We start from the raw sequence: 25,000 nt of genomic DNA on the forward strand, positions 1-25,000 counted from the left end.
TCTCTCTCTCTCTCTCTCTCTCTCTCTCTCTCCCTCTCTCTCTTTCTTTTATAGTTCCCCTGTCTAGAGGCGTATGTGACATATTGTTGTAACCAGGTGGAGGCTAAGGTGAGTTTCCAGTCAAGGTTTGTTCCTAGCCAGTCATCATATTAGGTTTGCTGTTAATTGACTGACTGACTGACTGATTGATTGATTTGTATTTTGCTTAATCAATTGATTGATTGGTTAATTGAAGGTTTATTGATTGATTGATTTATTGATTGTATTGATTAAGGCCCTGTTGGACATGAAGAAGCAGCAGAAACGAGTGGAGCAATTCCTTCGTCTGTGCCAGGAGTCATCTTTTAGCAGGAAGTTGGACCTCTGGAACTTCCTGGACCTCCCACGCAGCCGATTGGTCAAATACCCGCTGTTGCTACGGGAGATTCTGAAGAGCACGCCCCCAGATCACCCCGACGAAGACACACTGCCTGACGCTGTGAGGATAAACACATCGATTGGTTGTTTCATTCATTCATTTATTGGCTGATTGATCGGTCGCCTGATTGATTAGTTGATACAGACACACTCCCCCCCCCCAACTTGGAGTTGGTACAGTCCATCGTATCAGATATGGCCGTCATTGTAAATAAGAATTTGTTCTTAACTGACTTGCCTAGTTAAATAAATGTTAAATATATATATATATTTTAAATGTTCTTCCCCCCCACCAAGTTGGAGTTGGTACAGTCCATCGTATCAGAGGTGGACAGAAAGACCGGCGAGGCGGAGTGTCAGTTCTATAGGCGGGGCTTGGCTTACCTGGAGGATGGCCAACGGCTCCCTGAGATCCAGCTGTCGCGATTCCTCTACTGCCACGGAGAACTGAAGAACAACAAGGGACAGGTACAGTCCACGCTGACACGGGTCGCCAGGTGGACGGTGCTTCCTCAGACACGTTGGTGCGGCTGGCTTCCCGGGTTAAGCGGGGCGTTGTGTCAAGAAGCAGTGAGGCTTGGTTGGGTTGTGTGATGAGATAAGACTGTAACTACCAATTGAGGAGAAAACAGGGTAAAATAAAATATATATATATATATATATACAGTTGAAGTCGGATGTTTACATACACCTTAGCCAAGTACATTTAAACTCAGTTTTTCACAATTCCTGACATTTAATCCTAGTAAAAATCCCCTGTCTTAGGTCAGTTAGGATCTCCACTTTATTTTAAGAATGTAAAATGTCAGAATAATAGTAGAGAGAAGGATTTATTTCAGCTTTTATTTCTTTCATCACATTCCCAGTGGGTCAGAAGTTTACATACACTCAATTAGTATTTGGTAGCATTGCCTTTAAATTGTTTAACTTGGGTCAAACGTTTCAGGTAGCCTTCCACAAGCTTCCCACAATAAGTTGGGTGAATTTTGGCCCATTCCTTCTGACAGAGCTGGTGTAACTGAGTCAGGTTTGTAGGCCTCCTTGCTCGCACATGCTTTTTCAATTCTGCCCACAAATGTTCTACAGGATTGAGGTCAGGGCTTTGTGATGGCCACTCCAATACCTTGACTTTGTTGTCCTTAAGCCATTTTGCCACAACTTTGGAAGTATGCTTGGGGTCATTGTCCATTTGGAAGACCCATTTGCGACCAAGCTTTAACTTCCTGACTGATGTTTTGAGATGTTGCTTCAATATATCCACGGAATTTTCCATCATCATAATGCCATCTATTTTGTGAAGTGCACCAGTCCCTCCTGCAGCAAAGCATCCCCACAACATGATGCTGCCACCCCCGTGCTTCACGGATGGGATGGTGTTCTTCAGCTTACAAGCCTCCCCCTTTTTCCTCCAAACATAACGATGGTCATTATGGCCGAACAGTTCTATTTTTGTTTCATCAGACCAGAGGACATTTCTCCAAAAAGTACGATGTTTGTCCCCATGTGCAGTTGCAAACCATAGTCTGTCTTTTTTATGGTGGTTTTGGAGCAGTGGCTTCTTCCTTGCTTAGCGGCCTTTCAGTTTATGTCGATATAGGACTCGTTTTACTGTGGATATAGATACTTTTGTACCTGTTTCCTCCAGCATCTTCACAAGGTCCTTGGCTGTTGTTCTGGGATTGATTTGCACTTTTCGCACCAAAGTACGTTCATCTCTAGGAGACAGAACGCGTCTCCTTCCTGAGCGGTTTGACGGCTGCGTGGTCCCATGGTGTTTATACTTGCGTACTATTGTTTGTACAGATGAACGTGGTACCTTCAGGTGTTTGGAAATTGCTCCCAAGGATGAACCAGACTTGTGGAGGTCTACAATTCTTTTTCTGAGGTCTTGGTTGATTTCTTTTGATTTTCCCATGATGTCAAGCAAAGAGGCACTGAGTTTAAAGGTAGGCCATGAAATACATCCACAGGTACACCTCCAATTGACTCAAATTATGTCAATTAGCCTTTCAGAAACTTCTAAAGCCATGACATCATTCTCTGGTATTTTCCAAGCTCTTTAAAGGCACAGTCAACTTAGTGTATGTAAACTTCTGACCCACTGGAATTGTGATGCAGTGAATTATAAGTGAAATAATCTGTCTGTAAACAATTGTTGGAAAAATGACTTGTCATGCACAAAGTAGATGTTCTAACCGACTTGCCAAAACTATAGTTTGTTAACAAGAAATTTGTGGAGTGGTTGAAAAACAAGTTTTAATGACTACAACCTTAGTGTATGTAAACTTCCAACTTCAACTGTGTGTATATATAAAAATAACTCCCTGCGTCTTGATTCCCAGAACTCCCTGCGTCTTGATTCCCAGAACTCCCTGCGTCTTGATTCCCAGAACTCCCTGCGTCTTGATTCCCAGAACTCCCTGCGTCTTGATTCCCAGAACTCCCTGCGTCTTGATTCCAAAGGGCAATAAAGGAGTCTAATGTTACATTTGTTTAATCAGGGTTCCCCTGATTAGAACCCTGGTCTCAACCGGTTCCCCTGATTAACGACCCTGGTCTCAACCGGTTCCCCTGATTAACGACCCTGGTCTCAACCGGTTCCCCTGATTAACGACCCTGGTCTCAACCGGTTCCCCTGATTAACGACCCTGGTCTCAACCGGTTCCCCTGATTTAAAATTCGATCTAGCAACCTTTCGGTTACTGGCCCAACGCTCTAACCACTAGGCTACCTGCCGCCCCATAGTTTCTGAGGTTACTATTATATACAGTGCGTTCAGTAAGTATTCAGACCCCTTGACTTTTTCCACATTGTTACATTACAGCCTTATTCTAAAATGCATTCAATTAATTGTTTTCCTCATCAATCTACACACAATACCCCATAATGACATCACAATACCCCATAATGACATCACAATACCCCATAATGACATCACAATACCCCATAATGACATCACAATACCCCATAATGACAAAGCAAAAACTACCATTTCTAAAAACCAGTTTATGGGTTATTGTGTGTAGATTGATGAGGGGGGAAATTTTTTATTTTTTTATTAATTTGAGAATAAGGCTGTAACGTAACAAAATGTGGAAAAAGTCAAGGGGTCTGAATACTTTCTGAACCCACTGTGTATCCGTCCTGTAGAAGCTCCATGTGTTCCTGTTTGAGCTGTGTCTGGTTCTGACCCGCTCGGTGGAGGACAAAGAAGGGGGCGTGGTCTTTCAGGTGTACCGCCAGCCCCTCCCCACCGCCACGCTCCACCTAGAAGACCTACCTGACGGGGAAGGTGGCGGGGGAGGGGCCTTCAGGGGGGCCTTCACCAGCGGCAACGACAAAGGTATGGATGGAGGGTTTTTACAGCGTCTGTTTTTAAACTCAATTTTACTGAATGTTACATAAAACAGGGTTGAGCCATGATGATGATGACTTTCCTCTCTCTGTCCGTCTCTGTTCTCGCTCTCTCCCCTCCGGTGTGTGTGTGTCTGTCAGTACGTAACTGTCTCAGGGTGTCCAGTAGGGGGCGCTCTAAGGCCCAGTCTCACAGTCTCCAGGCCAACGACTCGTTCAACAAGCAGCAGTGGATCTCCTGCCTGCGTCAGGCCATGGTCCAATCACGAGACAGGGACGCCCAGGTCAGCCAATCACCGCTGTCGTCCCGTCTCTCCCCAGACTTCGCCCTGTACCACATAGCAGAGCTGAGTCTGAGCTCAGACACCGAGATGGCAGACCAGAGCAGTCAATGACCGAGCAAAGTGATCCGTGACAGACTAGACCAATCAAATCAAAGACTGATCAACTTAATTGTTTATCAATAGTCCCATGATGCATTTCTAGGTGGTGGTGATATTAAACATGAAGGATGTGTACGCTGGTCAGTACAGTTTTATAAGGGAGGGGGGGTGATGTTATATTGGCTCGTAATGTAATGTGCCTTCTAGCCTGGGTGCCAGGCTGTTTGTACTCTCTTGTCTCAACTCCTTATGGAATCGTCATGCAGAACAATGACAAAGGAGAACTGGGACGAGGGGAACGTGCTTTTGGAGCTGTGGGGGTCGATCAAGTCCCAAACGATTCAATCATCAGGCGTCTTCTGGAATAGGATGTGATAATGCATTCGTGTAATTATAATATGTGCCTAGAGAACGGCCTTAGTGCCATATCAATGTTTAAACCCCCTGCCATGTTAGCTGTGATTATTGATCACATTGATAACCTGTACAGATTCAAGGCAATATTGATGAAAGTAAATGTTATGAGTGAAGTGGGTCTTTTTTTATATATATATATTTTTTTTTTTTTACTTGTTGCTAAGTAACTTAAATATCTATGAAGCCTTGTGGTTAGAGTGTTGGGCCAGTATCTGAAAGGTTACTAGATTGAATCCCCTGAGCTGACAAGGTACAAATCTGTTGTTCTTCCCCTGAACAAGGCAGTTAACCCACTGTTCCCCGGTAGGCCGTCATTGTAAATAAGAATTTGTTCTTAAACTGACTTGCCAAGTTAAATAAAGGTTAAATAAAAAATATATCTCAGCTGTGAGAATCCCATGTGTTCCCATCAGGTGTAACAGTAAGGTTAGGGACAAAATTACAGCTATGTTTCCATGGTGAGATCCAGAGGGAAAAGATTAGGGATGGTTTTATCTCAGACACTCTCTCTCTCCCGTTCTCACTCTCTCCCCCCTATCTCTCTCCCGTTCTCTCTCCCGTTCTCACTCTCTCCCCCCCTATCTCTCTCCCGTTCTCACTCTCTCCCCCCCTATCTCTCTCTCGTTCTCACTCTCTCCCCCCTATCTCTCTCTCGTTCTCACTCTCTCCCCCCTATCTCTCTCCCGTTCTCACTCTCTCCCCCCTATCTCTCTCTCGTTCTCACTCTCTTCCCCCTATCTCTCTCTCGTTCTCACTCTCTCCCCCTATCTCTCTCTCGTTCTCACTCTCTCCCCCCTATCTCTCTCTCGTTCTCACTCTCTCCCCCCTATCTCTCTCTCGTTCTCACTCTCTCCCCCCTATCTCTCTCTCGTTCTCACTCTCTCCCCCCTATCTCTCTCTCGTTCTCACTCTCTCCCCCCTATCTCTCTCTCGTTCTCACTCTCTCCCCCCTATCTCTTTCTCGTTCTCACTCTCTCCCCCCTATCTCTCTCCCGTTCTCTCTCTCCCCCGTTCTCACTCTCTCCCCCCTATCTCTCTCTCGTTCTCACTCTCTCCCCCCTATCTCTCTCTCGTTCTCACTCTCTCCCCCCTATCTCTCTCTCGTTCTCACTCTCTCCCCCCTATCTCTCTCTCGTTCTCACTCTCTCCCCCCTATCTCTCTCCCGTTCTCTCTCAATCCCTCTCTCACCTTTCTCACTCCCAGCTCCTCAGCAGTATTTTATAATGCCAATAGTAATGTTGTGCCTGAATTTACATGAATTCTACTATTAGCTCTGCAAAGTTTAATCCAATCAGAAAGTCCATTGTGGCTCATCTCATCGCTGCTACTCCCGTACGGACTCGGGAGAGGCGAAGGTTGAGAGCCGTGCGGCCACAACCCAGCCAAGCCGCACTGCTTCTTGACACAATGACCACTTAACCCGGAAGCCAGCCGCACCAATGTGTCTGAGGAAACACTGTTCACCTGGCGACCTGGTCAGCGTGCACTGCGCCCAGCCCGCCACAGGAGTCACTAGTGTGCGATGGGACAAGGATATCCCTGGCGGCCAAACCCTCCCCTAACCCGGACGACGCTGGGCCAATTCTGCGCCACCCCGTGGGTCTCCCGGGCGCGGTCGGCTGAGACAGAGCCTGGACTTGAACCCACAATCTCTAGTGGCACAGCTAGCACTGCAATACAGAGCCCTAGACCCCCGGGACGGAGGAGCCCTAGACCCCCTGGGGAGCAGCCCTAGACCCCCCCCCGGGACGGAGGAGCAGCCCTAGACCCCCCCCGGGACGGAGGAGCAGCCCTAGACCCCCCCCCGGGACGGAGGAGCAGCCCTAGGACCCCCCCCCCGGGACGGAGGAGCAGCCCTAGACCCCCCCAGGGACGGAGGAGCAGGCCTAGACCCCCCCCCCCGGGACGGAGGAGCAGCCCTAGACCCCCCCGGGACGGAGGAGCAGCCCTAGACCACCTCTCGAGAGGCCCTGTTCTATCGACTCTTGTTACCACGGATACTCCTGCTGTTTTCCAGTCTGGCAGAGGACTTGGACATATAAATGTGCAAAGTTTGATGTCAACATTTTCAGATGCGAGTAAAAAATGGAGAGGAGTGACTGTTTATCAGATCTTCTCTTAAGACATCATGCAGTCTTAGCATCTCTGTCCTCAAAATATGTGCTGATTATATAATATAATAATAATAATTCATTATTAATATTAATTAATAATATAAAGCTGTTGGTTATAAAAGTTTCCAGAAGCCAAAATATGCATATATTTATTGATGTGGTCTACCGCCCCACAGACACTTTGGCGGAGGCTGTTGGAATTATTTCTGATTTATTTAAAACCCTTTCTGGTATCTGAACTGGTTAAGAGATCTAAATCTTGATTGGTTTCCACATGCTTCAGACCAGTATAAAAAAATATATGTCTTGAGTTCAACTTGGCTCAGTGGATAACGAAACCCACTCAGATGAATGTAAAAAAAGAACTTTGCAAAGTCCTAATTGATTGTCCTTATCCTGGCCTACTGTCCCCATAAGTATTTGGCTAGTGGTGTTTTTGCAAGTGAAATCAGCGACCACTGGCCTATTGCTTGCATTAGAGATACCAAATTGAAAAACTCTGCTGACCCTCGTATAATTGTGAAGAGACATCTTTTTTAAATTCTCGCTCCCAAGAGTTCCTTCATGATCTATATCATTCAGAGCTTTTTTTTCTACTAGCTGCATACCTGACCCTGTTTTGGCACTTGAATTTTTCTTATCCACAGTTACCTCTCTGGCTGATAAACATGCCTCTTTTAAGCGACTCAGAGTCAAAAACCGAACTGGTACTCTCCTGTATTCTCAGACCAACTCTGGGTCAAGGCTAGACAAACTGGCTTGTTAGCTGATTGGCAGCTATTTAGGCAACTGAGAAATAGGTCCCATGCCTCTGTTAAATAGGCCAAATGAAACTACTTCCTTAGCGCTGTGACAGACTCTGTTAAACAGGCCAAATGAAACTACTTCCTTAGCGCTGTGACAGACTCTGTTAAACAGGCCAAATGAAACTACTTCCTTAGCGCTATGACAGACTCTGTTAAACAGGCCAAATGAAACTACTTCCTTAGCGCTATGACAGACTCTGTTAAACAGGCCAAATGAAACTACTTCCTTAGCGCTGTGACAGACTCTGTTAAACAGGCCAAATGAAACTACTTCCTTAGCGCTGTGACAGACTCTGTTAAATAGGCCAAATGAAACTACTTCCTTAGCGCTATGACAGACTCTGTTAAACAGGCCAAATGAAACTACTTCCTTAGCGCTATGACAGACTCTGTTAAACAGGCCAAATGAAACTACTTCCTTAGCGCTATGACAGACTCTGTTAAACAGGCCAAATGAAACTACTTCCTTAGCGCTATGACAGACTCTGTTAAACAGGCCAAATGAAACTACTTCCTTAGCGCTATGACAGACTCTGTTAAACAGGCCAAATGAAACTACTTCCTTAGCGCTGTGACAGACTCTGCTAGATTCTGGAAAAATGTTAATTCACTGAAGAGGGGGTCATTCCTCTACTTCCTGTCTAATCAAGTAGTTTTAGAGTCCTACATCATTACTGAAAAAGGTCAGATTTGTGATGCTTTTAATCAGCATTTTATCTCACCTGGTTTCCTATTTGAATTAAATGGTGGTCGTACTGGTCTGGACCAGGCAGCCGACTGTTCTTCCCACATACAGCCTCCAGTTGCCTCAATGGACGATCAGTCAACCTCATGGCCACAGTCAACCTCATGGCCACAGTCAACCTCAAGTGATTTAGAAACCGGTAGTCAAGGTTTTTTTTTTTTTTTTTGGCAACTCACAGAAACCGAAGTTCCTGCTGCTTTATTAGGTATCGACAACCCAGAAGTCACTAGGGGTAAACAATTTGGACCTGTCTTTGATTAAGTATGTAGCGCCTCTCATTGCTGGCTCAGTAACACTACATTCTATATTTAACTTTAGTATCAGGAAATATCCCAAAAGTGTGTAAAAAAAAAAAAAAACACAGCTTTTGTGCTGCCGCTCCATAAGGTCGGGGATTGTAGTGATCTTGATAATTATCGACTCGTTTCCAGGCTCCCTTGAGAAAATACTAGAATTACTGGTCAACCTAACGGCTAAAATATTTTCTGTATGTAAATGGTGTTCTTAATGTTAATCAATCTGGATTTAGACGCTAGCATATGTAACAGTGTAGGTTCCGTCCCTCTCTTCGCCCCAACCTGGGCTCGAACCAGGGACCCTCTGCACACATCAACAACTGACACCCACGAAGCATCGTTACCCATCGCGCCACAAAAGACGCTGTCCTTGCAACGCAAGGGGAAACCCTACTTCAAGTCTCAGAGCGAGTGACGTCACTGATTGAAATGCTATTAGCGCGCACCACCGCTAACTAACTAGCCATTTCACATCCGTTACACATAGCATCACTACGGCAACCGTGCTTGTTGTGAATGCCTTGGATGGTAGACAGAATGTTATTCTGTTGGATAAGCTGTCCCCTAAAGGGTTGGATAAGCTGTCTCCTCCACAGGGTTGAGTAAGCTGTCTCCTCCACAGGGTTGGATAAGCTGTCTCCTCCACAGGGTTGGATAAGCTGTCTCCTCCACAGGGTTGGATAAGCTGTCTCCTTCACAGGGTTGGATAAGCTGTCTCCTTCACAGGGTTGGATAAGCTGTCCCCTCCACAGGGTTGGATAGCTGTCCCCTCCACAGGGTTGGATAGCTGTCTCCTCCACAGGGTTGGATAAGCTGTCCTCCACAGGGTTGGATAAGCTGTCTCCTCCACAGGGTTGGATAAGCTGTCCTCCACAGGGTTGGATAAGCTGTCTCCTCCACAGGGTTGGATAAGCTGTCTCCTCCACAGGGTTGGATAAGCTGTCTCCTCCACAGGGTTGGATAAGCTGTCTCCTCCACAGGGTTGGATAAGCTGTCTCCTCCACAGGGTTAGATGCTTCGTCAACAGGGTTGGGTACTGATGCTTTCCAATGGTTTCATAATTATCTCAATGACAGAACTCAGGCCATCAAGGTAGCTGGGGTGAAATCTGAGTTCCTTGAGTTACATAAAGGGGTTCCCCAAGGTTCGATACTCGACCCACTAGTGTTTACAATCTATATAAATAACAATGGTAATTAGAGGTCGACCGATTATGATTTTTTTTAATACCGATACCGATTATTGGAGGACCAAAAGAAGCCACTTTCTTTTTTATTTATTTGTAATAATGACAATTACAACAATACTGAATGAACACTTATTTTAACTTAATATAATACATCTATAAAATCAATTTAGCCTCAAATAAATAATGAAACATGTTCAATTTGGTTTAAATAATGCAAAAACAAAGTGTTGGAGAAGAAAGTAAAAGTGCAATATGTGCCATGTAAAAAAGCTAACGTTTAAGTTCCTTGCTCAGAACATGAGAACATATGAAAGCTGGTGGTTCCTTTCAACATGAGTCTTCAATATTCCCAGGTCAGAAGTTTTAGGTTGTAGTTATTATAGGAATTATAGGACTATTTCTCTCTATACCATTTGTATTTCATATACCTTTGACTATTGGATGTTCTTATAGGCACTTTAGTATTGCCAGTGTAACAGTATAGCTTCCGTCCCTCTCCTCGCTCCTACCTGGGCTCGAACCAGGAACACATCGACAACAGCCACCCTCGAAGCAGCGTTACCCATGCAGAGCAAGGGGAACAACTACTCCAAGTCTCAGAGCGAGTGACGTTTGAAACGCTATTAGCGCGCACCCGCTAACTAGCTAGCCATTTCACATCGGTTACACCAGCCTAATCTTGGGAGTTGATAGGCTTGAAGTCATAAACAGCGCAATGCTTGAAGCACAGCGAAGAGCTGCTGGCAAAGCGCACGAAAGTGCTGTTTGAATGAATGCTTACGAGCCAGCTGCTGCCTACCACAGCTCAGTCAGACTGCTCTATCAAATCCTAGACTTAATTATAACATAATTACACACAGAAATACGAGCCTTTGGTCATTTAATATGGTAAAATCCGGAAACTATCATCTCGAAAACAAAACGTTTTTCCTTTCAGTGAAATACGGAACCGTTCCGTATTTTATCTAATGGGTGGCATCCCTACGTCTAAATATTCCTGTTACATTGCACAACCTTCAATGTTATGTCATAATTACGTAAATTAGTAGTTCGCAACAAGCCAGGCGACCCAAACTGTTGCATATACCCTGACTCTGCGTGCAATGAACGGAAGAGAAGTCACACAATTTCACCTGGTTAATATTGCCTGCTAACCTGGATTTCTTTTAGCTAAATATGCGGGTTTAAAAATATATACTTCTGTGTATTGAATTTAAGAAAGGCATTGATGTTTATGGTTAGGTACAGTGGGGGAAAAAAGTATTTGATCCCCTGCTGATTTTGTACGTTTGCTCACTGATAAAGAAATGATCAGTCTATAATTTTAATGGTAGGTTTATTTAAACAGTGAGAGACAGAATAACAACAACAAAATCCAGAAAAACGCATGTCAAAAATGTTATAAAATGATTTGCATTTTAATGAGGGAAATAAGTATTTGACCCCTCTGCAAAACATGACTTAGTACTTGGTCGCTTGTTCGCAATCACAGAGGTCAGACGTTTCTTGTAGTTGGCCACCAGGTTTGCACACATCTCAGGAGGGATTTTGTCTCACTCCTCTTTGCAGATCTTCTCCAAGTCATTAAGGTTTCGAGGCTGACGTTTGGCAACTCGAACCTTCAGCTCCCTCCACAGATTTTCTATGGGATTAAGGTCTGGAGACTGGCTAGGCCACTCCAGGACCTTAATGTGCTTCTTCTTAAGCCACTCCTTTGTTGCCTTGGCCGTGTGTTTTGGGTCATTGTCATGCTGGAATACCCATCCACGACCCATTTTCAATGCCCTGGCTGAAGGAAGGATGTTCTTACCCAAGATTTGACGGTACATGGCCCCGTCCATCGTCCCTTTGATGCGGTGAAGTTGTCCTGTCCCCTTAGCAGAAAAACACCCCCAAAGCATAATGTTTCCACCTCATGTTTGGCGGTGGGGATGGTGTTCTTGGGGTCATAGGCAGCATTCCTCCTCCTCCAAACACGGCGAGTTGAGTTGATGCCAAAGAGCTCCATTTTGGTCTCATCTGACCACAACACTTTCACCAGTTGTCCTCTGAATCATTCAGATGTCTATTGGCAAACTTCAGACGGGCATGTATATGTATTCTTGAGCAGGGGGACCTTGCGGGCGCTGCAGGATTTCAGTCCTTCACGGCGTAGTGTGTTACCAATTGTTTTCTTGGTGACTATGGTCCCAGCTGCCTTAAGATCATTGACAAGATCCTCCCGTGTAGTTCTGGGCTGATTCCTCACCGTTCTCATGATCATTACAACCCCACGAGGTGAGATCTTGCATGGACCCCCAGGCCGAGGGAGATTGACAGTTCTTTTGTGTTTCTTCCATTTGCGAATAATCGCACCAAATGTTGTCACCTTCTCACCAAGCTGCTTGGCGATGGTCTTGTAGCCCATTCCAGCCTTGTGTAGGTCTACAATCTTGTCCCTGACATCCTTGGAGAGCTCTTTGGTCTTGGCCATGGTGGAGAGTTTGGAATCTGATTGATTGATTGCTTCTGTGGACAGGTGTCTTTTTTACAGGTAACAAGCTGCAGTTAGGAGCACTCCCTTTAAGAGTGTGCTCCTAATCTCAATTCGTTACCTGTATAAAAGACACCTGGGAGCCAGAAATCTTTCGGATTGAGAGGGGGTCAAATACTTACTTCCCTCATTAAAATGCAAATCAATTTATAACATTTTTGACATGCGTTTTTCTGGATATTTTTGTTGTTATTCTGTCTCTCACTGTTCAAATAAACCTACCATTAAAATTATAGACTGATCCTTTCTTTATCAGTGGGAAAACGTACAAAATCAGCACGGGATCAAATACTTTTTTCCCCCACTGTACAGTCGTGCAAATGCGCTTTTGTTAAATCATCCCCCGTTTGACGAAGTCGGCTGTCTTTGTTAGGAAGAAATAGTCTTCACAGTTCGCAATGAGCCAGGCGGCCCAAACTGCTGCATATACCCTGACTCTGTTGCAAGAGAAGTGACACATTTTCCCTAGTTAAAAGAAATTCATGTTAGCAGGCAATATTAACTAAATATGCAGGTTTAAAAATATATACTTGTGTATTGATTTTAAGAAAGGCATTGATGTTTATGGTTAGGTACATGTTGGAGCAATGACAGTCCTTTTTCGCGCACCGCATCGATTATATGCAACGCAGGACACGCTAGATAAACTAGTAATATCATCAACCATGTGTAGTTAACTAGTGATTATGATTGATTGATTTTTTTTATAAGATAAGTTTAATGCTAGCTAGCAACTTACCTTGGCTTCTTACTGCATTCGCGTAACAGGCAGGCTCCTCGTGGAGTGCAATGTAAAGCAGGTGGTTAGAGCGTTGGACTAGTTAACCGTAAGGTTGCAAGATTGAATCCCCGAGCTGACAAGGTAAAAATCTGTTGTTCTGCCCCTGAACAAGGCAGTTAACCCACTGTTCCTAGGCCGTCATTGAAAATAGTGTTCTTAACTGACTTGCCTAGTTAAATAAAGGTGTGTTAAAAAAATAAAAAATCGCCAAATCGGCGTCCAAAAATACCGATTTCCGATTGTTATGAAAACTTGAAATTGGCCCTAATTAATATCGGCCATTCCGATTAATCGGTCGACCTCTAATGGTAATGTGGTAAAAATATATATATATATATGTATATAATCATTTGTATGCTGATGATAGTGTGGTTTTCCATTGCTCCATCAGTGGACCAAGCCTTTTCACATTTGAAGTCTAATTTTCAACCACTGCAGAGGTCACTACCTGATATTATACAGCCCTACCTGATATTATACAGCAGTACAGCCCTACCTGATATTATATAGCAGTACAGTCCTCCGTTCATCTTTCCCTCAATCCTGACTGGTCTCCCAGTCCCTGCTGCGAAAAACGTCCCCACAGCATGATGCTGCCACCACTATGCTTCACCGTAGGGATGGTGCCAGGTTTGCTCCAAGCGTGACGCTTGGCATTCAGGCCAAAGAGTCTCATAGTAAAGGCCGTTTTTATTTTTTATTAAGTTGCAAAAAAAAACTGTTTTCGCTTTGTCATTATGTGGAATGTTGTGTAGATTGAGGGGGAAAAAAAATATTTTATCAATTTTAGAATAAGGCTGTAACTTAACAAAATGTGGAAAAGGGGAAGGGGTCTGAATACTTTCCGAAGGCACTTTAAATAGTCACGTGTCATTTTGGCTGGTTTAGCTTTCCAAATAAAGTTAAATATTTTTTGCTTATATGATTTTAAAAAACGAGTCATCTGGAGTAGGCAGTGCCATTAGTAAGTAAGTAAACTGTGATTGGTCCAAAGAGTTAATCGATGTGATTTTTCCGTAAAATTGACATGTATTTATCTCTCCATGGTTGTAGAAGCTTGTCTATTTTTGCAAACTTTCTATTGAAATTGATTGTGGCAAATTAATTTATATTTTTTGAGATGTGAATACCAAGTATGTCTACTTCACCATCCGACCATTTTATTGGTAAACTACAAGGTAATGTAAACACTGTCTTTTAACGATCCAATACGTAATATGGTACACTTGTAACAATGAGGTTTTAGTCCAGAGAGGCTAGAAAGTGATCCATATCTTCAATGAGACCTTGCAGGGATCCAGATTGCGGACTTAAGAAGAAAATTGAGTCATCGACAAACATTGACACTTTTTTGTTTTTAATCCCTGGATTTCTAACCCCTTGATGTTGTTGTTGGATCTGACTTAACAGCTAGCATTTCGATGGCCATAATAAATAAATATGGAGACAACGAACAGCCTTGTTTTTTATGTGCTATTCATTTCGTCAGGATTTTCGCATCACAACATTAAAGTGTTAGAAGCCTCCAGTTTATTTTTTAAATGGACTGGATCTTTGTACTTAGCACATGGATCCTGTTTCAGTAGTAATGACATCAGACCTTCTTGTTGAGTTCCTGAAAGTCTACCATTTTTATCATTAAAATTAAAACATGATAATAATGAATCTTTGAGTACATCAAAGGTCTGATATCCCTCTACTGGTTTACCATCAAGCCCTGGTGTTTTACCATCAAGCCCTGGGATTATACCATCAAGCCCTGGGGTTATACCATCAAGCCCTGGTGTTTTACCATCAAGCCCTGGGATTATACCATCAAGCCCTGGGGTTTTACCATCAAGCCCTGGTGTTATACCATCAAGCCCTGGTGTTATACCATCAAGCCCTGGTGTTATACCATCAAGCCCTGGGGTTTTACCATCAAGCCCTGGGGTTTTACCATCCAGCCCTGGGATTATACCATCAAGCCCTGGGGTTTTTCCATCCAGCCCTGGGGTTATACCATCAAGCCCTGGGGTTATACCATCAAGCCCTGGGGTTATACCATCAAGCCCTGGTGTTTTACCATCAAGCCCTGGGGTTTTACCATCAAGCCCTGGGGTTTTACCATCAAGCCCTGGTGTTATACCATCAAGCCCTGGTGTTTTACCATCAAGCCCTGGTGTTATACCATCAAGCCCTGGGGTTATACCATCAAGCCCTGGTGTTATACCATCAAGCCCTGGGATTATACCATCCAGCCCTGGGGTTATACCATCAAGCCCTGGGGTTATACCATCAAGCCCTGGGGTTATACCATCAAGCCCTGGGGTTTTACAGACTGAAAATATTTAATTTCCTCCTCTGTAAGTTGTCCTTTTTTTCTGTACATTTGTTAATTTTACATTATTAGTATTAAATCTTTGCAGTTAACATCGTTCAGTGGAGATGGAGGAGACTGAAAATAAACCATTAAAAAGCACCATGATGATTAAGTGTCCATGTAGCTGTACCATAATAATTTGCACTGTTAAGCATACTGTAGCTGCAACTGTGTAAACCTCCAATTGTCCTAATATTCCACCCACTAAACCCCACCCCCCCCATATCTGGGTCTGACGCACCTTTAAGGTAAACCCCGCTGGCTGCCAATTGGCGTTGGCCAGAGGGGAAATATGGGCAGTCCCATGACAACATAATTCAATACTGACACCGTTCACTCACACATTCAAAACTCCATAGTCTAATGCATGTCTATGAGGGTGCTTCCTGTGGCTCAGTTGGTAGAGCATGGTGTTTGCAACGCCAGCGTGGTGTTTGCAATGCCAGGGTTGTGGGTTCGAAAAAAATAAGAAAAATAAATAAATAAAAAGTAAAAAAAAAAAAAAAAAAATGCTTGAAATGAAATGTATGATATGTATGAAATTGTATGAAATGTATGCATTCACTACTGTAAGTCGCTCTGGATAAGAGCGTCTGCTAAATGACTAAAATGGAAAAATAACATGGAAAAACGTTAAAAAAAAATATATATAATATTCATAAAAATAATAACAGCACAATATTATAGAAGCACGCTCCTATTTAGAAATACCTAGGAAGGCTATTAGCATGTCACCCCAGCCTGCTCAGTTCATTGGATCTGATTGGCTATTAGCATGTCACCCCAGCCTGCTCAGTTCATTGGATCTGATTGGCTATTAGCATGTCACCCCAGCCTGCTCAGTTCATTGGATCTGATTGGCTATTAGCATGTCACCCCAGCCTGCTCAGTTCATTGGATCTGATTGGCTATTAGCATGTCACCCCAGCCTGCTCAGTTCATTGGATCTGATTGGCTATTAGCATGTCACCCCAGCCTGCTCAATTCATTTGATCTGATTGGCTGTCAGCCCAGACTGCTCAGTTCACTGGATCTGATTGGCTATTAACATGTCAGCCCAGCCTGCTCAGTTCATTGGATCTGATTGGCTATTAGCATGTCACCCCAGCCTGCTCAATTCATTTGATCTGATTGGCTGTCAGCCCAGACTGCTCAGTTCACTGGATCTGATTGGCTATTAGCATGTCAGCCCAGCCTGCTCAGTTCATTGGATCTGATTGGCTATTAGCATGTCACCCCAGCCTGCTCAATTCATTTGATCTGATTGGCTGTCACCCCAGACTGCTCAGTTCATTGGATCTGATTGGCTGTCACCCCAGCCTGCTCAGTTCATTGGATCTGATTGGCTATTAGCATATCAGCCCAGCCTGCTCAGTTCATTGGATCTGATTGGCTATTAGCATGTCAGCCTAGCCTGCTCAATTTATTCTTATTATTTTTCTAAACTGCATTGATGGTTAAGGGCTTGTAAGTAAGAATTTCACTGTAAGGTGAACAGGTATACCTGTTCTATTCAGTATTTCACTGTAAAGGTCTACACATGTTGTATTCAGCATTTCACTGTAAAGGTCTACACCTGTTGTATTCAGCATTTCACTGTAAGGTCTACTACACCTGTTGTATTCAGCATTTCACTGTAAGGTCTACCTACACCTGTTGTATTCAGCATTTCACTGTAAGGTCTACTACACCTGTTGTATTCAGCATTTCACTGTAAGGTCTACTACACCTGTTGTATTCAGCATTTCACTGTAAGGTCTACTACACCTGTTGTATTCAGCATTTCACTGTAAGGTCTACTACACCTGTTGTATTCAGCATTTCACTGTGAGGTCTACTACACCTGTTGTATTCATCATTTCACTGTAAGGTCTACTACACCTGTTGTATTCAGCATTTCACTGTGAGGTCTACTACACCTGTTGTATTCAGCATTTCACTGTAAGGTCTACTACACCTGTTGTATTCAGCATTTCACTGTGAGGTCTACTACACCTGTTGTATTCAGCATTTCACTGTAAGGTCTACTACACCTGTTGTATTCAGCATTTCACTGTGAGGTCTACTACACCTGTTATATTCAGCATTTCACTGTAAGGTCTACTACACCTGTTGTATTCAGCATTTTACTGTAAGGTCTACTACACCTGTTGTATTCAGCATTTCACTGTAAGGTCTACTACACCTGTTGTATTCAGCATTTCACTGTGAGGTCTACTACACCTGTTGTATTCAGCATTTCACTGTAAGGTCTACACCTGTTGTATTCAGCATTTCACTGTGAGGTCTACTACACCTGTTGTATTCAGCATTTCACTGTGAGGTCTACTACACCTGTTGTATTCAGCATTTCACTGTAAGGTCTACTACACCTGTTGTATTCAGCATTTCACTGTAAGGTCTACTACACCTGTTGTATTCAGCATTTCACTGTGAGGTCTACTACACCTGTTGTATTCAGCATTTCACTGTGAGGTCTACTACACCTGTTGTATTCAGCATTTCACTGTAAGGTCTACTACACCTGTTTTATTCAGCATTTCACTGTAAGGTCTACTACACCTGTTGTATTCAGCATTTCACTGTAAGGTCTACTACACCTGTTTTATTCAGCATTTCACTGTAAGGTCTACTACACCTGTTGTAGTCAGCATTTCCCTGTAAGGTCTACTACACCTGTTGTATTCAGCATTTCACTGTAAGGTCTACTACACCTGTTGTATTCAGCATTTCACTGTAAGGTCTACTACACCTGTTGTATTCAGCATTTCACTGTGAGGTCTACTACACCTGTTGTATTCAGCATTTCACTGTGAGGTCTACCTACACCTGTTGTATTCAGCATTTCACTGTGAGGTCTACTACACCTGTTGTATTCAGCATTTCACTGTGAGGTCTACTACACCTGTTGTATTCAGCATTACACTGTAAGGTCTACTCCACCTGTTGTATTCAGCATTTCACTGTAAGGTCTACTACACCTGTTGTATTCAGCATTTCACTGTGAGGTCTACTACACCTGTTGTATTCAGCATTTCACTGTGAGGTCTACTACACCTGTTTTATTCAGCATTTCACTGTAAGGTCTACTACACCTGTTGTATTCAGCATTTCACTGTGAGGTCTACTACACCTGTTGTATTCAGCATTTCACTGTGAGGTCTACTACACCTGTTGTATTCAGCATTTCACTGTAAGGTCTACTACACCTGTTGTATTCAGCATTTCACTGTAAGGTCTACTACACCTGTTGTATTCAGCATTTCACTGTAAGGTCTATTTTTTATATATATATATATAACATGTTATATTCGGCGCATGTGTCTAATACAATGTTACCAGTTACCACTCCACTATGTCTCCCGGTCATGACTTTTGCTCCATCAGTAGAAGTTACCAACACATCTTGACCACCAAAGTCCATTTGATGTCACAAAGCTGTCCAGTACTTAAAAAAATATCCTCTCCTGTTGTCCTGGTTTTCAGTGGTTTGCAGAAGAGGATGTCTTCCTTAATTGACCCCTCCCATAAACGTAACGGACATATACCAGGAGCTGTGCCAGGTCCTCTTGCTCAGTTGTGCACCGGGGCCTCCCACTCCTCTTTCTATTCTGGTTAGAGACAGTTTGCGCTGTTCTTTGAAGGGAGTAGTACACAGCGTTGTACGAGATCTTCAGTTTCTTGGCAAATCAGCCGTTTCCAGCTACAATAGTAATACACAACATTAACAATGTCTACACTGTATTTATGATCAATTTGATGTTATTTTAATGGACAAAAAAATGAGTTTTTCTTTAAAAAACAAGGACATTTCTAAGTGACTCCAAACCTTTGAATGGTAATGTATGTACCACTAGATAATGGTTAAATTAGCATTATTTAGGGCCCCCCCCCCAAAAGTTGTACTTTTGTTGCATTTACGGAAGCTAATGTCTCATTCAGTGGAGCTGAGCCCCCCCTGGTCAGTGACACACAGACACGTGCACACGCACCACTACACACGCACACGCACCACTACACACGCACACGCACCACTACACACACACACGCATGTTACTGCATCACATTAGGTTGATCCTGCCTACATTCCAATGTAGCAAATGGCTTAGACACAATCCATCTCTCTAAGAGAGATTAACAAGAAATCATACCAGTTAGTCTGACATAATCCATTGTATTATACTAACTGGTATGACTTCTCTCTTTCAATTTAAGGGGCTTTATTGGCATGGGAAACATATGTTTACATTGCCAAAGCAAGTGCGGTAGATAATAAACAAAAGTGAAATAAACAATAGAAATGAACAGTAGCATTACACTCACAGAAGTTTCAAAAGAATAAAGACATTACAAATGTCATATTATGTCTATATACAGTGTTGTAACGATGTACAAATGGTTAAAGTACACAAGGGAAAATAAATAAGCATTAATATGGGTTGTATTTACAATGGTGTTTGTTCTTCACTGGTTGTCCTTTTCTTGTGGCAACAGGTCACACATCTTGCTGCTGTGATGTCACACTGTGGTATTTCACCCAGTAGATATGGGAGTTTATCAAAATTGGGTTTGTTTTCGAATTCTTTGTCGATCTGTGTAATCTGAGAGAAATATGTCTCTAATATGGTCGTACATTTGGCAGGAGGTTAGGAATTGCAGCTCAGTTTCCACCTCATTTTGTGAGCAGTGTTGCACATAGCCTGTCTTCTCTTGAGAGCCAGGGTCTGCCTGCGGCGGCCTTTCTCAATAGCAAGGCAACGCTCACTGAGTCTGTACATAGTCAAAGCTTTCCTTAAGTTTGGGTCAGTCACAGTGGTCAGGTATTCTGCCACTGTGTACTCTCTGTTTAGGGACAAATAGCATTCTAGTTTGCTCTGTTATTTTTGTTAATTCTTTCCAATGTGTCAAGTAATTATCTTTTTGTTTTCTCATGATTTGGTTGGGTCTAATTGTGTTGCTGTCCTGGGTTTCCCTGTGTCTTAGTTGAGTGTCCTCGGTAGCGTAGGTCCATGTCGTTGAGGCAAGTCTCTCTTTCTCTCTCTCTGTCTCTCTGTCTGTCTCTCTCTCTCTGTCTCTTTCTCTCTCTCTCTCTGTGTCTGTCTGTCTGTCTGTCTGTCTGTCTGTCTGTCTCTCTCTCTTTCTCTCTCAATTCAATTGACTTTATTGACATGGCAAGTTCATTATTACTTACATTGTCAAAGTATACATATAGAAAAATAAAATATTTATATATAAAATATATAAATAAATGGTGGGACCAACAGCAGTAATAATAGTAGTAGTGGACATGGGATTACCATTAACAACAACATCAACAACAATATTAATCAGAACAACAATACATTAAATCTACGGTAGTAGACCAGTGTCAACATGACTGAGAAGACACATGACCTGGTATGAAAGACTAAACAAAACAAGATGGGAAATATTATCCACATTATATTGCACTTTTCACTGGCTGTCCCTCAGGTTGTGGCAGGAGGACACATTTGGCTGCCAAAACTGCACATTTTGGCTTTTCACCCAATAAATATGAGATTTTTTCCTCATCTTTTATAGTTTCAAATTCTTTGTATTGAATTATAATTTTGGGAAAGACAGCCTGTCCTCTCTAGGCAGCCAGGTTTGTCTGTGACGACAGGTCTCTATAGCCAGACTGTCCTCACTGAGTCTGTACCTAGTCAGTGGTTTCCTCAGTTTATCATCAGTCACAGTGGTCAGATAGTCTGCCACCAAGTACTGTCTGTTTAGAGACATATAGCATTGAAGTTTACTTTGATTTTTTAGGGTGTCTTTCCAATAGGTGATATATTTTTCTTTTTGTTTTGTGATGATTTGGTTGGGCCAGATGTTCTGAGTGCTGTCCTGAGGCTGTATGGGGTTGGTTTGGGTTAGTGAACTGAGCCTCAGAACCAGCTGGCTGTCCTGAGGCTCTATGGGGTTGGTTTGGGTTAGTGAACTGAGCCTCAGAACCAGCTGGCTGACTGCTGTCCTGAGGCTCTATGGGGTTGGTTTGGGTTAGTGAACTGAGCCTCAGAACCAGCTGGCTGAGGGGACTCTTCTCTGGTTTCATCTCTTGATATTGTAGAGCTGTGTGATGGAATGTTTTGGGGTCACTTGTTTTTAGATGTTTGTTAAATTTGATGGCTCTTTTTTCTATTCGAATGAGGAGGGGGTATTGGCCCAATTCTGCTTTACATGCGTTATTTGGAGTTTTTCTTTGCACTTGTATTACAGTCTTCCAAAACTCTGCATGCAGTACTTCAATTGGATGTTTGTCCCATTTGGTGAATTCATTATCAGAGAGTGGACCCCATACTTCACTGCCATACAGAGCAATTGGTTCTATAACTGATTGGAAAGTTTTGAGCCAGATTCTAATTGGAATTTCGATTTTGATGTTCCTTTTAATCTCTCTTCTCTCTCTTCTCTCTCTCGTTTGTCTACAGTGTGACTTCTATATCAGAGAAACAGCTCAGGCCTACGTTCTCTTCTACCGACGCAGGAAGTGAACCCTGGATAGCTACAAACAGAGCATTCAGCAGCCAATCAGAAAAGCTGTTAAGCAGAGCTTTCAGCAGCCAATCACTACAGCTCATACTACAAATCAGAAATGGAGAAATGCTACAAACATGTGAACCCCTGATGCTACAAACAGAGCATTCAGCAGCCAATCAGAAAAGCTGTTAAGCAGAGCTTTCAGCAGCCAATCACTACAGCTCATACTACAAATCAGAAATGGAGAAATGCCAGACATGTGGATCCTTTTTTTTTTGCCCAGTGAACCTGTCTAAATTGTGTTTTTTGTGCAGAATGATCGTTATCTGGCTGATAATGGGGCCTCGAGGGAAACAAATTGTTCGGTATGTTAGAAATTCCTGGGTTGATTTCTAGTCCCAGTCCCTCCTTCCTACAAACATAGCATCCAGCAGCCAAAAGCTGTACTACATATGGGAATATTAACAAACAGCTGTGATGTAGCGATGTTGTAACCAAGCAACCAGCATCTCAACCGACTGGTCTGACTGTAGACTACAGTGAGAGTGAGTCTGGGACTGAGAGAGGAGAAAGGTGATTGAGCCTAGATCAACTTCTGAAACTAGTCTATTTTTCTAAATTCACAATTGTATTTAAATTATATTTTCTTTATCACTTGTTTTTTTTATTTTTACTCTTTGACTTCTTTCCTTTTATTTGATTCATGTGGATATTATTTGTGTTATGCTATTTCTTGCAAAGTGCAAATCAAAACAAAACAAAAAACCGGTGGGTTGGTATGATGTCATCGTTTCACTGTTTCTTTCCAATTCGATTTTTTTATTTGTTGTTGAGATTTGTAGACATTTTAAGCTAGATCTGTAGATCTCGTCCTGTCTATGGTCTCTATATTCTGCCAGTTGATTGGCAGTCCAAAAGACCGGAAGAGAAGCAGCGACAACGGAAACAGAGCTAACAAACGGTAGCATAACTTTAATCTAGCAATTCCTTTTTATTTTTGAAACTATCTTTATCTAATACAGTTGTGTAACAACCGTATATTAATGATTATATATAACTAAAACACCTATGAAATCTGTAGCCATGACTTTAAAACCGCAAATGGAGCTTAAAGTATTGACAACCAAACACTAACGTTAGCTAGCTAACTTGTTGTCGCATAAGCTAGCTGGCTATCTAACTGGGAAAAGGGATATAAGGACAAAGTTAACGTTTAAACCAACTAACAACAACTGAACACTAGCTCCTAACCTTTAAACAAATGTGTATATATTCTGAAATGAATTATTGGTTTGGTCGTCAGGCGTATCCTTACAGTACAGTACTGGGCAACTATTTACAAGAAATATATAAACTAAATACACACACATAAGATTTCTCACTAATAATGTGGTTACCTCATTATTCGTGGTTACTTTTGTATTTGCTGTCTAGTTTATTAGCTAGCTAATGCCAGCTAGCTAAATAACAGCTGGCCAAGGCAATGTTAGCTAGCTAGATACAGTAATTATCTAAAATGATGTATCCTTATGAAATTATCATTCCTTGGGTCATATGAAAGAACACTGTATTTCATTCATATGAACACTTATATTTTAGTCGCTCTGGATAACAGTGCTAACGTTTAAGTGCCTTGCTCATGGGCACATAGAGATTTTTCACATAGTTGACTTGGTGATTTCGAACCAGCAACCTTTCAGTTACTGGCCCCTACGTTCTTAAACGCTAGGCTACCTTCCCACCCATGAACAAAATGATCTGGTCAATATGAATACACATATCATCTGTATCAGGTGTAATAGTTAAGGGCTAGAAACAAAATGTACACCCAGGAACAAGAAACTTTGTGAAGTAGCCTAAAATCAGGGTATCACTATGCAGGCTAAATGGAAGCAAAGATGGATGCAGTGGTGTTATGAGTGTTAATCTCTATCGCCCCTCTCTCTCTCCTTTCCATCTCTCCCCCCTCTCTCTCTCCTTTCCATCTCTCCCCCTCTCTCTCTCTCCTTTCCATCTCTCCCCCTCTCTCTCTCTCCTTTCCATCTCTCCCCCCTCTCTCTCTCCTTTCCATCTCTCCCCCCTCTCTCTCTCTCCTTTCCATCTCTCCCCCCTCTCTCTCTCTCCTTTCCATCTCTCCCCCCTCTCTCTCTCTCCTTTCCATCTCTCCCTCTCTCTCTCTCCTTTCCATCTCTCCCCCTCTCTCTCTCCTTTCCATCTCTCCCCCTCTCTCTCTCCTTTCCATCTCTCCCCCTCCTCTCTCTCCTTTCTATCTCTCCCCCCTCTCTCTCTCCCCTCTCTTCCACCTCCCTTCTTCTACCTCTCCTCTCTATCTCTTCCACCTCTCCTCCCCCCTTTCTCTATCTCTCCCCCCCTCCTATAGATGGCTGCAATCAGGAAGAAGCTGGTGATAGTGGGAGACGGAGCGTGTGGGAAGACCTGCCTGCTGATCGTCTTCAGTAAAGACCAGTTCCCAGAGGTCTATGTACCCACGGTGTTCGAGAACTATGTGGCTGACATCGAGGTCGATGGCAAACAGGTGAGCCTCAGCCAGGGTCCTAGTTCCAAACCAAACTGACCTTGTCCTCATTTTCCCTTGGGCCCAATTCTAAACCAGACCCTTGGCCCTGGTTAACAACTAGCACTGACTTTGCTGAAAAGTTACTTACTATGACTGAGGTATGTTGTTGTCCCACCTAGCTATCTGGAGATGAATGGACTGACTATGACTGGTCCACCTAGCTATCTGGAGATGAATGGACTGACTATGACTGGTCCACCTAGCTATCTGGAGATGAATGGAGTGACTGGTCCACCTAGCTATCTGGAGATGAATGGACTGACTATGACTGGTCCACCTAGCTATCTGGAGATGAATGTACTGACTATGACTGGTCCACCTAGCTATCTGGAGATGAATGGACTGACTATGACTGGTCCACCTAGCTATCTGGAGATGAATGTACTGACTATGACTGGTCCACCTAGCTATCTGGAGATGAATGGACTGACTATGACTGGTCCACCTATCTGGTTGGTGGAGAGAACATTTTGCAGATTTAAAGCTAATTTCCTGCAGTTGTATACATTTTGCCATGTTTTAA

At 43.0% G+C, this 25,000-nt stretch overlaps 2 protein-coding genes across 2 annotated transcripts in view; both read left to right on the forward strand.

The window, feature by feature from the left end:
• The window catches only part of arhgef3l (Rho guanine nucleotide exchange factor (GEF) 3, like), a 7,023-nt gene extending 2,334 nt beyond the window's left edge, over positions 1-4,689 (forward strand). The window contains exons 2-6 of the mRNA XM_029720346.1: positions 55-108; positions 275-478; positions 715-885; positions 3,568-3,760; positions 3,913-4,689. Coding sequence (XP_029576206.1) covers positions 55-108; positions 275-478; positions 715-885; positions 3,568-3,760; positions 3,913-4,166 — 876 coding nt within the window. The 3' untranslated portion in view covers positions 4,167-4,689. The remainder of the gene's footprint in view (positions 1-54; positions 109-274; positions 479-714; positions 886-3,567; positions 3,761-3,912) is intronic.
• Positions 4,690-22,740: 18,051 nt separating this feature from the next.
• The window catches only part of LOC115165260 (rho-related GTP-binding protein RhoA-C), a 7,027-nt gene continuing 4,767 nt past the window's right edge, over positions 22,741-25,000 (forward strand). The window contains exons 1-2 of the mRNA XM_029718262.1: positions 22,741-22,860; positions 24,280-24,435. Coding sequence (XP_029574122.1) covers positions 24,280-24,435 — 156 coding nt within the window. The 5' untranslated portion in view covers positions 22,741-22,860. The remainder of the gene's footprint in view (positions 22,861-24,279; positions 24,436-25,000) is intronic.

This window comes from Salmo trutta, chromosome 28, assembly GCF_901001165.1.
Source record: "Salmo trutta chromosome 28, fSalTru1.1, whole genome shotgun sequence".
NCBI lineage: Eukaryota > Metazoa > Chordata > Actinopteri > Salmoniformes > Salmonidae > Salmo > Salmo trutta.